The sequence below is a fragment of the Gopherus evgoodei genome, chromosome 3 (genome assembly GCF_007399415.2).
Source record: "Gopherus evgoodei ecotype Sinaloan lineage chromosome 3, rGopEvg1_v1.p, whole genome shotgun sequence".
In the NCBI taxonomy this organism is placed as follows: Eukaryota; Metazoa; Chordata; order Testudines; family Testudinidae; genus Gopherus; species Gopherus evgoodei.
The window spans coordinates 153,985,447-153,998,893 of NC_044324.1; the positions used below are offsets into that span (position 1 = coordinate 153,985,447).

General features: G+C 41.6%; 1 protein-coding gene across 1 annotated transcript in view; it reads right to left on the bottom strand.

The window, feature by feature from the left end:
• Positions 1 to 87: 87 nt before the first annotated feature.
• Positions 88 to 13,447, bottom strand: part of LOC115648838 (kinesin-like protein KIF28P) — a 53,740-nt gene continuing 40,380 nt past the window's right edge. The window contains exons 19-23 of the mRNA XM_030557043.1: positions 12,705 to 12,871; positions 10,314 to 10,417; positions 4,204 to 4,354; positions 3,763 to 3,956; positions 88 to 1,034 (exon numbers count right to left, since the gene is read on the bottom strand). Coding sequence (XP_030412903.1) covers positions 879 to 1,034; positions 3,763 to 3,956; positions 4,204 to 4,354; positions 10,314 to 10,417; positions 12,705 to 12,871 — 772 coding nt within the window. The 3' untranslated portion in view covers positions 88 to 878. The remainder of the gene's footprint in view (positions 1,035 to 3,762; positions 3,957 to 4,203; positions 4,355 to 10,313; positions 10,418 to 12,704; positions 12,872 to 13,447) is intronic.

Genomic DNA, 13,447 nt, shown 5'->3' on the forward strand with positions numbered 1-13,447 from the left:
TGTTGCTAACAATGGCATTAAAAGAATTATAGCATTTTGTGTAATCATTAGTGAACTAGCTGATGCAAATAGATTAACACCACCTCATGCTTTAGGAGTATTAGAGGAAATTACTGCTTCAGCTTCTATTTAAGATGCCAAAAATTAACCTCTTTCAGCTCATATTTATACAAGATTATAATGGGATGCATGTGTGTGTTTTAGGTCTGATCCTCTATAGAACTTTACTAGGTACTGGAACTCCAGAATGGTAGATTGGGGCAGTAGGTTCTAAACATCAAGTTGTCAGTCAAGGGATTTATGGAATAACTCCATTTACCACAGAAGGGTCTGGATAACAAGTGCCTTAGCTAATCAAGCCATTCCTTATGACTATTTAGAGGAAGGGACCACTTATTTGTGCTGTTGTCATTATGTATGGTTTGGTGCTTACACAAATGAGACACTTCAATTTCTTGTAATTCTCAGTAACTTGCTGTAATGGGTTTTACAGTAGGAAAATTCAACTCCTTATTTCTAGGAGTAGATGGATTAATTAAGATAAAGACAGTTAATACAGGTCAAAAAATGCTAACAGCGTCTGCACTTACATAACATGTAAGTGAATTTATCAGGATACATGCTTTATGATATAAATCTTACAAAAGTATTTCCCTCCACATTTCTAGAATCATGAGTAAGTGAGTTTCAAAGATTTAGTATGACAAGCAAGTGGCTTTGGTCCATCTTTGTGTATGGTACAGTATATGACCTACAGCACTTAAAATTACCACATACTCTTAAATTCAAGTCTGTACAAATTATCTGGGTAATTAACAAGAAAGCTGAGCTGCTTGATCTTCCAAGTACCGATTAAGTCACTGTTGCTCAAGAATTACTTACTTAGGCCATGCTTTCTCTCTCTTCTTTTTAACTATAAGAGCAACATCATTTTTCAGTCTGCATATGGTAGATTCAAGCTGCTCCCCAAAATCCTTCAACATATGTGATTGTCTCTCTGTAAAAAGACGTAGCATCTGCAGGTTATCTTCTTCCTGCAAAAGACCAATAAAATTAATGAGTATATATTGGACTCAGTGTGCATGCTATTTTATACATCTTTTGCTTATGGATGTCAGAGTGGTGATTAAGGCAGGAACTAAAAAATAGAAGTTGAAAGAACAGTAAATTCTCTAAAGCAGAAAGGATGGGACAAATCACAGTTAAATTGAAAACTAGATGTGGATTCACAGCAGTGATGCTGCCTGTTGAACAAAAATAGCACACATCACATAGCTGAGTTGGGAAAGTGAAGGAGGAGAGCAGAACAGAAAGCTAGAATCAGCAGCAGTGAGTCACATTGGGAAGATATGCAATGCTTTTCACCTCTCCAGCCATCTCTCAATTGCACTAACTTTCACACCTCCTCCCCCATTAAGGATCAGTTTACACACACAAATTGATAGCAGTGATGTAGAGCAAGTGCATTTCTACTAGTTCTTTATGGTCAAAATAGGCTCCTACCAAATACATTTAATATCCTAGCACTGTACCAACTTGTTTCTATAAGAAACAGGAAAAAAAAACCACTTGTGGTCAAAATAGGTACAGACAGGTGTGTATATTTTCCTTTGGTACTTAGTCACACTGGTACTAATGACCTAACAACTTCTGAGCACTGGGTTTTGAAAACGGCCTGTAGTATAGATCAATTCAGTTTTGCTTGCCTTTTGCAAGGATCTTGTGACTAATACATTTTTATTCTACAAGCAGAAAAGGTTAAATGACTCTTTTTTACAATGTCTATTCCTACAGAACTAAGTTTAAAATGGAGAAGTGATAACAAATTTGCTTTATTATAGTGCCAACCCCACTACCAAAGGTTCCTGTACATGGCTATAAGAATAGTTTTCCATATAGCAATACACATTTAATTCCTATTATACAAAATGTCTACTACTTCTCAACACTCTGTAGCCTAGTCTGTATGGGTCCTCCGCATTTCAGAAAATATAATTTAAAACACAGAATGAAATTGCATCTCCTTCTTCAGATACAGCACTGAGGATTAGGATCAAATGTAAGAGAAATTACTAACAGTGATTTGCAAGGAGTTGAACTAGCAATAGGCTGGTAGTGGCTACTTCTATGTTTTGTCCCCCTTAGAGTTTGGTGTTCATGCTTCATAATGTATAACAAAGGTCTAAAAGATATCTTACATTAGAAATTCAGATCTTGTCTACCCTGTAAGACACTCTGGGTGATGGAAGTTACAACATTCAATACAAAAAAAGGAAAATTTTCTTTCAATAGTTAATTTTTCCCCCCTTAATGACTATTTAATACTAAAGACCTACAACCAGAGGAAGGCTAAGTTTTTTCAAATCTGAACTGAGGAAAAATCTGTCTGATGCTCCTTTCCACCCTCAGCAACTAAAGTCCTTAACTGTCTATTTTTTAATGTAAAAAAAAAAATCAAAGTAGTAAAAAAAGGTCCCAACACCCTTTTGCCCATTTCAGGTCATCCCAGTTTTACTCCTAATGTGCTGAAGCACAGTACATGTAAAATGAATAATTACTGAGTCACAACAAAGTGAAATGAGTTTGCTTACTCACATCTGGAGTAGCCCTGAATCTTGATTAAGCTGCTGTAAGGTACGCAGTGTAGACAGAGCCTGAGAGGCCAGAGCAAGTAGCAACCTACCTATCTCTGTCTTCGACTTTGTGATAACACATCATATTTCCCTCCTCTATTGACGTACAGAGAATCCTATAGTTGCTACTGAAGTTGTGGGCAAGATGTGATGTACACATAACTAGTTATGAAAGACTGAGAACGAGCAACCAAACAAGGTTAACTGAGCAGAGTGGTAGCAGCCTGAGGGAATGCATGCTGCATCTAAGGCTTACTGTAGGCAGAGTAAGACAGCTACAAACCTGTAGTTGGCAAGGAGCTGGAGACTGGGGGCCCTTGAGTGGAGCTTGGGCAAGTGAGCAGTAACAGCAGTTGTGGCCTTGACAAGGGAGAGGAGGAGCAGGTCAGGGAAGCCTAGAAGCACCAGGCAATCACTGTTGGTAGCAGCTGCCATTTACAGAAACAGCATAAAGGACAAGCAGCAAAAGGGGTTGATCCTGCAAACTGCCCATTTTCAAGGGGCCTCCAGGCTATCAGCTATAGTCTAACTGCAGTGTTATGCCACGCAATCAAAGAGACTGACTTTTAATAGGGGACTGACCCATTTTGGAGTTTTTCATGTAGAAATATTTTTCTTCCACAATTATGGTGCTCAAGGGATGTAATGAGGCTTTAGTGAAACAAGCCAGGAAAACCACAACGTGGAGATTTTTCTGCAGACACATCTTTCTAGGGGTTGTAACTAGAAACTAGTGCATGTCCTTTCTTATGAACATCATCACAGAAATGTAGGTTTTGAAGGGACCTTGAGAGGTCATCAAGTCCAGCCTCTTGTCCTCAGGCAGGACCAAGAAAAACTAGACCATCCCTAACAGGTGTTTGTCCAACCTGCTCTTAAAAACCTCCAATGATGGGGATTCCTTTGGAATTCTATTCCAGAGCTTAACTACCCTCATAGTTAAAAGTTTTTCCTACTATCTAACCTAAATCTCCCTTGCTGCAGGGAGGGAAACGGCAGCAACAGCAAAGGACAAGATCAGTTGTATCGTCATTTTTAGGTAGTCAAAGCTTGGGATACACAATGGTTTTAAGTCATAAGAGAGTCTTGGTTCTCATTATTGAAAACTCCATAAAAAAGTTATACATACGGGGGGTTTGTTGTGCTTCAGCTTCAGGAACTGCCCTCTCACTATGTTCATGTTTTGGTAGAAGACCTTAAGAGCTTTAGCAAAATCAGCATCATAGCTGGTCCGATGGTTGCACATCTGGTCAGCTTCCTTTGATGAGAGAGGCTGTTTGGTCATGTTAATTGCCCTTTTATTAGGAGACTTTAATTTCTTACCTAGAATGCACAAAAGGAGGGATTTTATTAGTTACCAATAAAATAAAACCTAGACTGACAGAAAATATTTTGTTCTGCATTTTTATATTGTCATTAGATGAAAGTGATGAAATTTCATCCATACTTTTTTCCTCCAATGAGAGAATAAAGTTCAGTGGCATGTAAACAAACTCTCAGCACCAGCTGTGCCAGGAGGCTCTAACCACAGTACATAACAGAAGCATGCAATTTTATGGTTTGCACTGACTTTCATGGTGTCCTGTCTCCCATTTCTTCAGTTTATCTTTAAGAAATACATTTTCTTCCCTTAAAGCTCTGTTAATATCTCTGAGAAGCTCAGTCTCCTCTTCCAACTTCAGCAGCTTCAGGTAAAGATCAGATATCTGGTTAGTTGTGCCCTATAAAAGAAAACATTCAAGTATCAACACCAAGATGGATTTTTAGCTATCAAGGACTTCTACAGATGTACGGTTTTAATGGAATCATGACCTCCCCGCAATGCAAGCAGTTATGTACCACACACACTGTTCATGCTATTGTGCAAACTAAGTCTGAGGAGCATTTTATATTTCAATCCACTGATCAGAAATGCCATATGTCAAGGTTCCTCCCCCACTCTGAACTTTAGGGCACAGATGTGGGGATCTGCATGGACACTTCTAAGCTTGATTACTAGCTTAGATCTGGTAACACTGCCACCATCCAGAAATTTCAGTGTCTAGAACACTTCGTCCCCCCAAAACCTTCTCCTCCCTGGGCAGCCTTGAGAGGCTTTTTCACCAAGTTCCTGGTGAACACCGATCCAACCCCTTGGATCTTAAGGAGAATTTAACCATCCCCCCCCCCCCTTTCCCCCACCAATTCCTGGTGAGTCCAGATCCAATCTCCTTGGATCTTAAAACAAGGAAAAATCAATCAGGTTCTTAAAAAGAAAGCTTTTAATTAAAGAAAGAAAGGTAAAAATCATCTCTGTAAAATCAGAATGGAAAATACTTTACAGGGTAATTAGATTCATATAGCCCAGAGGAACCCCCTCTAGCCTTAGGTTCACAGTTACAGCAAACAGAGGTAAAATCCTCTCAGCAAAAAAGGAACATTTACAAGTTGAGAAAACAAAAAAAAAAAGACTAACATACCTTGCCTGGCTGTTACTTACAATTTTGAAACATGAGAGACTGATTCAGAAAGATTTGGAGAGCCTGGATTGACGTCTGGTCCCTCTTAGTCCCAAGAGTGAACAACCCCCAAAACAAAGAGCACAAACAAAAGACTTCCCCCCCACCAAGATTTGAAAGTATCTTGTCCTCTTATTGGTCCTCTGGTCAGGTGTCAGCCAGGTTTACTGAACTTCTTAACTCTTTACAGGTAAAAGAGGCATTAACCCTTAACTATCTGTTTATGACACCATAGCATATTAACATTTATTCTTTCTTGATGTGCCACCACTTTGTAGGGCCCATATACAAATTTTATAGTCACACAATATCTGCCCATACAAAATCCTACTCACCGCTCTTTGATTCAGCCGTTCACTCTGTTTTAATGCAAGATTATTTTTAAAAATCAGTGTCATTTGACCAAGATAAATTAGACCAGATCTTAACAGGGTAAAGACCGTCTTTTGCAAGTGTGTACAGAAATACTGGCTATCTAGGAGTGACTACAGTATGAAAGACAGAGAAGCATTTAAATAGGAACTTCAGTGGTTTGTTTTTTAACTAATTAGGGACTATGTGACATCAATTTACCTTTTAGAAAATCAGGTGCTGCAGGTCCTGCAATAAATGATCCAGAGGAAGCAAGAAAAATAAGAGCAAATGCTCTTACTGGAAAACAGTGTGCCATCCTAAATAAATTCAAATTAATTGACAGCAGAAAATAAAGAACAGGTCTGTGTACAGCAAAGCACCTATATGATTGACAGTTCTGTTACTTGATCTACAGGGACGCTCACTTGCCTTTCATTTATTAACACGCCATGGATAATGATGACCTCTTTCTAAAGTGTTTCGAGAGCTGATCAGAAGCACTATGTAAGAGCCAGGTATTTATTATTATTCAAGTGGTCATTCATTTTCTTTAAAATGTAACTCAAACTGTTAGTTTCTCCTGTTGAAACAATCATAAATGATGAGCTAAAATAACTATTTTGCAACCAGTTCATTTCAATGAGATTTTTATTAGAATAACAAGACACACAAGTGTTACCAAAGTGTAAAGAAGAGTCAGACCAGATTCTCAGCTGCTCCAATGTCCTCTGAGGTTGCTAATAGTAGTGGCCAGGGGGTGCTACGCTGCCTGTAGGAATTCTGAAGTCATGCTTGTTTCCTTCTGGAACGTACAGGTCACGGGACTGCAGGGTAGCCCTGGAGACCTTTCATGAATGGAGTGCCTCATTAGTCTTTGAATCAAAAAGTGAATTGCCTTCAAAGGGAAGGTCCTCAAGGATGATGTGGACCTCCCTGGGCATTCTCTATACCTGGAACCAGGATGAAATCTTCATTGCCACAGATGTAGCCATGGTGCGTGCCACTGTGTCCGACGTGTGAAGTGCTGTTTATAGGGAAGTATGAGTTATCAGCTGCCCTCATTCAATATAGATTTTAACTCATTCCTATGTTCAGGAGTAACCCTGTCCATAATTTGAGACCGCATGTCCCAGTGTGAAAGATTTGGTAATTAGCTACTTACATCTGGAGGCAGGGTGACTAATAAGCTTTATGTTGATGTACATCCAACTTTTTGGGGTCTTTCTCCTATGTGTTAATTTGGGGGAGGAGGGGCCTTGTGGTTTGGACTTCTCCTGGACAGCTACCACAAGAGGTTCTGGTAGTGGGGGAGAAAAAATGTATTCCAAGCCCTTGGCAGAGACTTGGCCTGTCGCCATGCTTGGATAGAGTTGGAATCTATGCTGGAGTCTGCCATGGTGTTTTGCAGGTTGCAGCAGCCCCTGATTTATAGGCATGGCAAGGTACAAAATGTTCAGCAGTTTGTGATCTCTCTTGCACCACCTCCAATAATATGTTGAAAGACCCTGTGATGTATTTAATAAGATCCAGGAATATCTTAGAAAGTGCCAACTGGAGAAGTTCACTGCCTACTGGAGAAGAGGACAAGGGGTTCACTGCCACATTGGGAAAGATGAGGAAATTGCAGCTGGGATTTCTTCTTTGAAGGGTTGCAGACGTGTAATCCACTCAGCACATCGAAGCAGACGTGCACAAGTCCAGCACACTGAAGCTGGAGAACTTTGCCTAGCATTACCTGTCAGAGTGGCACTCACGCTCTGTGGCCTTTACCCCTTCTTCAGCTATTTAAGGGCAGTGCCGCCCCAATTTCCCTTCCCCCGTTTTTTCTCATCACCTAGAGCTGGAATCAGAGCATTCTGTTGTGGTATCTCAGATTTTTTTGTACACAGCTGAAAGTACTACCTTAGGTTTAGTTCTAGTAATTTAGTTAGGACAGATTGTTATCCTGGTGCAATACCCTCTCCAGAGTTTTAACATTGTTCATTCCCAATATGACCCTCCACGTGGTGCCTGTGGTGCTTGAGAGAAGTGCACATTAAAGAAAGGTAACATAAGAACATAAGGTGCTCCATATCTGCACATCAATCAAGAAAAGAACACAGGTGGTGAGGGACGTGCACTTCAAGCAGCACCTTACAGAGCAGGCCACGAGACCCCTACAATCCTGGGGACCTCCAAGAATGTCCGGCCCCTCAGACGAACTTAAGAACCAAAGTGAGCGGATGTTCCTCAGTAAGACTCTGATGCCTTCCCCAGGAGGCAGAGAGAATCAATCATTCTCCTTCCTTTGGTCCTCAGGGGAAAAAGGCCTCAAAATGGACTGCAACCACTCCAGAGCTCAGGAAGATTCTGCCTCCTCTTCCAAGAGTGCAAACTGATACTGTGATTCTTCTGGTACACAAGATGGCGCTGCAGGATTTACCCACTCTCAGGTACTAAGGCAGCATCAATTGGAAACTGTAACTAACTCTGGTACCGTCCATGGGATGCCCGTTGAGTCCAGTACCGATGACATCAGCCCTAGTTCTTCACACACCATAGCCATAGTAGGCAGGAACAGAGAGGCAAGGCAAGTCTGATACTGACTCCCCAGTTATTCAGGAGCATTCAGCTGATGGGATGACTTCTGTGTGGTCCTCAGTGCTGCCAGGATTAATTGCAGACTTTGCACCATAATCTGTATTGTATAAGGCTCAGGGTGGGCAGCCAAGGTTGACCTCTTTATTGGTACAAAGGAGCCCTTTGGCACAATTACTATCTTCAGTACCAACGAGGACTGCAGGGCAGACCATGTCTAGAAGATCGGTAACAACCCAGCCTTCAGTGTTGTCTTCTGTTTTGGTATCAAGTGGGAGTGCGATTCCCCAGTCCTCAAGGCATTGACTTCTGTATCTGCCTTGGTACCTATGCAACTGACGTACTGGGCATCAGACGAGGCTGGATGTTTGCTCGCTCCACCTGTGGCGGCTCTCCCATTGCCTTCAGACGACTTGGGGGTTTGTCAGGATTGAGCTCAGGGACATTCTCCTCCTGTACGCTGGCTTTGAGACATCATTATCGTAGATTGTCAAGACCTCCTATGGATCACAATCAGTCCTGAGACTGGCACCACTTCCACAGTAGGGACTCATGGACCAGTGCCTACTGGCTATCAATGCCATATTTCTATCACCAATGGCCTCCTCGGAATCCGGAGGTCATTCCTTGATCTGAAAATTCCCACTCTTCAACACATTCCTAGGCAAGGTCATCCAACCAGTCTCTGGTATCCCCTCCTCAGCCACCCAGCTTGCAGACTCAGATGGAGGCTGCTTCCTCAGAGAAGGTTCAGCCTGAGCCACTTGTACAGGGACCTGTGCTACCGCAGGAGGTTCCAGTGGCTCCGCTTCTTTCATCTCCCTGACACCAAATGAGACTGTGGCACTGGCCTCTTCCTTTCCAGGGCCTGAGGATTTCAAGTTTTGCATCAGGAACTCCTGAAGTGAATGGCTTCAACCTGAGTTTGTGCAGGAACATACCCACAAGCTAGAGGATATTCTGCAGTCCTCCCTATAAGTGATGCACTGTTAAAACCCGCAAAGAGTGCTCTAATCTCATCTGGCCCATAACTCTTTTGTATAATAGCAGCTAATGAGAGATTGTGGCAAGGAAGATACAAGTCCATGCCTAAGGACAAGGATTCTACTCATGGTATTCCCTGATTCGCAAATCCAAGAGAGGAGTGGGATCTGTTCTTGATCTCCAGGGTCTCAAAGGTACACCAAGTACATGAGATACCAAATGGTGACCCTAGCTACTATCCTACCAGCTTCAATCGTGACTGGTTTGTTGCTCTTCATCTTCAGGATACTTATTTCCATGTGGCAATTTTCCTGAGCCACAGAAGTTTCTGAGATTTGTAATCTCAGGGCAGCATTATCAATACACAGTGTTCCCCTTTGGCCTTTCTTCAGCTCCTTGGGTTTTAACCAAATGCATGGTTGTAGCAGTGACTCTTCCCGGGAATAGAGGAATACATGTCTTTCTCGGCCCAGAAAACTGGTTCAAATCCAGAGATCAATTCCTTAATCATGTCTGGTTCACACTGCATCTCTTCAGTCACTTGAGTTTGATCCTAAACTAAATCAACTTTAGTACCAATGCAAAAAGTTGAGTTCATTGGGCCCAACCAGATTCTACAAGTTGGCAGGTATTTCTACCGAGTGAGCAATTTCATACTATTCATCATCTGTCTGTGTCCCTCCAGGGACACTGACTGCTGGAGTCTCCCGCCCTGAGGCCAACAGCCCAAGCTGTCAGCCCCATGGCCATTGTCATTAAAGGAGTCTATTAATGTATCCCAGATTTTAAGAATTAGTTGCAACAAAAACTATGTAACAGTGGTGCTTTCTAAAGCATTATCTGAAGCAGGTCAGCAGCTAGAAGACTGTAGTGTAGCTGTTTGATAAAACTCACGAGTGGACAAGGTGCATTATCTAAGACAGTGATTCTGTGCTGTACATGTGGATCACTGCCTCACATGAAATACTACATACTTCCTGGGCCTCAACCTGCAATCTTTAATCACTAGAGTAGTCCCGTTAAGGTCAAAGGACGACCTGTGTGAATAACTACTCAGACCTGGTTTACACTAAAAAAGAAAATTAGGTCAGCTTAACTACGTTGCTCAGGGTTGTGGATTTTTCCAACCCCCTGTCAGTGCAAGTAGTGTCTATGCTGAAGTGTCACAGTACAAGTGTAGACAAGCCCTCAGGGAAGTAAAAGCTTGCAGGTTCATCAGATCCCTTGTTTGACCAAAGAATGTTACTAAGACTTTAAGTGGACTCACCAGACCAATATTCTTTGCAATCACAGTTTTTGGATTGTCAACTATAATGGTGCCCTCATTTGTGACCATGTCTTGTAGGGAGTAGTCCAATTCAGTGCACCCCTCTGCATTGTGGGAAAGAGAGGCCAGTTAAGACTGTGGTCACACTCCTTCACTACTATATTTGTGTTGTACGTCAGTTGAAATATTTAGGGAGAAATAAAAATAACTTTGCTCCAAGCTCTGACAAGTGTCTTCGAATTTACACCGGTAATCTCCACTTTCTCAAACTTGCCTCCAACATATAACATTTGTATCACAAATCTCACATCGTATGTTTGATTCTTTTAAACACACACATCAACAATTAAAACAGCTAAAATTTCAGACACCAATTTCACAATTAGCTATGTTAGAGTTCTAAATACATGGGATACCGGGCTGTAAAACTACAGATTTTTAGGCCGTGTCTACATGTACAGTGCTGCAGCTGCACAGTTGTACTGATATGGCTGCGCCACTGCAGCACATCTGGGGAAGATGCCCTCTCCTGTTGGTGTAATAAAACCACCTCTGTAAGTAGTGGAAGCTACGTCAATGGAAGTTCTCCCACTGACATAGCACTGTGCACATGAGCATTTATGTCAGTGTAACTTATGTCACACGGGGATGTTTTTCCCATAAGGAAGATGTATTTGGGGAGACTTGGGACTGGAAAGGCTGTTGGGGTCACCCTCCAAAGAGTAACTAGGTTGGTGAAAGACTTGTGGGATGGCTACTGGTGCCATGGAACTGCACCACAGCTACACAAAACGTAGGCCCTCAAGGTTACCGGTCTGTGTAGTCCCCAGAATGCCACAAGAACAGTACAGATTTTTTTTTTTTTGGAAAAATGTTATGAACTTTCATTCAACTCTCCTGTTACCTATCCTCTTCTTTCTGCCATTGAAAAATAGAGATTGGACGGCGGGGCGTGAAAAGATGGAATCAGATTCTGCCAGTTTGTCTGGAACCACAGATGACTGTGGAGGGGCATTCATGAAAAATTCATGGAAGCCTGTGACCTGTTCCTGACTTTTACTAAAAATATTCATGACAAAATGAGGAGCCTGGGCAGCTGCGGGTGGAGCTCCCAGGGCCCCCGTGGTGGCTGGGAGCCGCAGGGATCCCCCTTGCCCCAGGCAGTGGCTGGGAGCCGCAGTGGATCAATCTGCCATTTCCAGCTTCCGCAGGGGACTCTGCAGCTCCCAGCCGGCGCTGGCTGAAGTCACTGAGTCTTTGGAAGTCACAGAATCCGTGACTAAATCGCACCCTTAGTAATAAGTAATGCCACAGCACCTCCAAGATGTCCTGACCCGATCTATTATACCTGAGATAGCAGTGCAATCTAAGCACTCAAACCTCAGAGATTTAGAGCCCAAACACATTGCAAAAAGCACTGCATACACACACTGCTTGCTTCTGTGGCTACTGGCATCCATGTTCAATCATCTTCTATTTTTAGTATGGACTGAACAACTTACTGGCCATGCTAGGGAACTAGACCCATGCTAGGAAACAGTAACTTTGTCTTAGATTATAACACTAGGACTAGATCAAAACCTAGCATATAATATATTCCCTAACACAGTCAGGAAACTGTCACCCTGTCCATATGAATGCTAAACAATAATGTAAGAATATGGATGCTCTTAACAATAGTACCAGAGCACGTTTCTACTTTTACTTCTAGCCAGCAAACCAGTCTGACAGGTTGACGCTCCCATCCTGGCAAGTGTTTGCTGGAAAAAATCACTGACTCTCATGAACGTGAATATTGGGATTTACTAGCTGTGATATTCATGCAGTCCCACTACAGATGCTGTTCCTCCCACCCTGAAGGGTAGAGGACTGAGAATAAGGAATCCTGTCTAATGTAGGACTACACAATATGTTTCTCATTCTTACAAAGACTTGGAGTATGGCCTTGAGAAAGTTACTTAGCCTCTCTGTACTTCAGTGCCCTCACTTGTAAGGTGAGAGTAATAATGCTTATCTACCTCACAGGGATGTTTTGAAACTTATTTCATTAATGCTTCTAAAGCAATGAGATTCTTAAAATTGAGATGCCACAGAGCTACTTAACAGAGTCTGCTTTTAGCATCAAATGATGTAAATGATTGAATCCTTCTAGGCTAGGTTGACACAATCATTCTAAGATGGTTATGCCAAGCAAATTCTCATCAGTCTTTCAGTGTTTAAATACTGGACTAATATTGAATTCAAGTGTCACAGCAATAGAAGTGAGCATGCTCTGTCTTGCCATCAGGCATTTTATATTTGAAAAGGATGCTAGAATATGATTTGATTCTATTTACAACCCGTAGCCATGAAGAACTATGCAAATTAAAGAGAAATATTGTAAAGAAATACCTTGAAGTCCCCATAAGTCAACAATTAAAGCATTTTTTTTTAAATAATTTAAAAATTCGTGGGATGCATTTAGAGCTGAGAAGTGAACTGTCTCTTCAATCTTAGCATTCATGTTTTTCCAGACAGGCTTTGTGTATAGAGTGTGTGGAAGATCATAAACTCTGTACCTAGGGAAATGAAACATTAACATAAAATGTAAATAAGCGCCCAGTTCAGCATTTGAAAAGATCAGCTATTTGAACAAAGAAAATGTGAACAAAAGAATTATGGCAACATTTTGAGGTCAGCTGTTCCCTCTTGTTGAATAGAACGCTTTGTGCAGGCACACACCAACCATGTTATGTGAAAATATTACTTCACTTGATTCATTTTCAGGGTTTATTTTGTTGACTGTAGCAGTCTGTCACTGAACATTTTGTCACTGTCTAAAAATGCATTTGCTTAAACGGCTTTAATGATACAAGATTTTATTTTGTATTATGAAGCTTAAAGCTTTCTGTCCTCCCAACCCCCACCACTCCACAGGGATGTTTTGCTCCTATTTACTGAGGAAATTCACTTTGGTTTGGAGCAAACGAGTTCAAATATTCCTGTTCAAAGCAGGGCTTGTTCCTATTAACATGTCCTTTAAGAGGACAGCTGAGATTTTGAGCCTGTGACATTAAATAAATCCTGCAGCTCAGAGATCTAATAGATGATAGTAGTTCATTCAATTTGGAAACTTCTATTAGGATAACGATGAA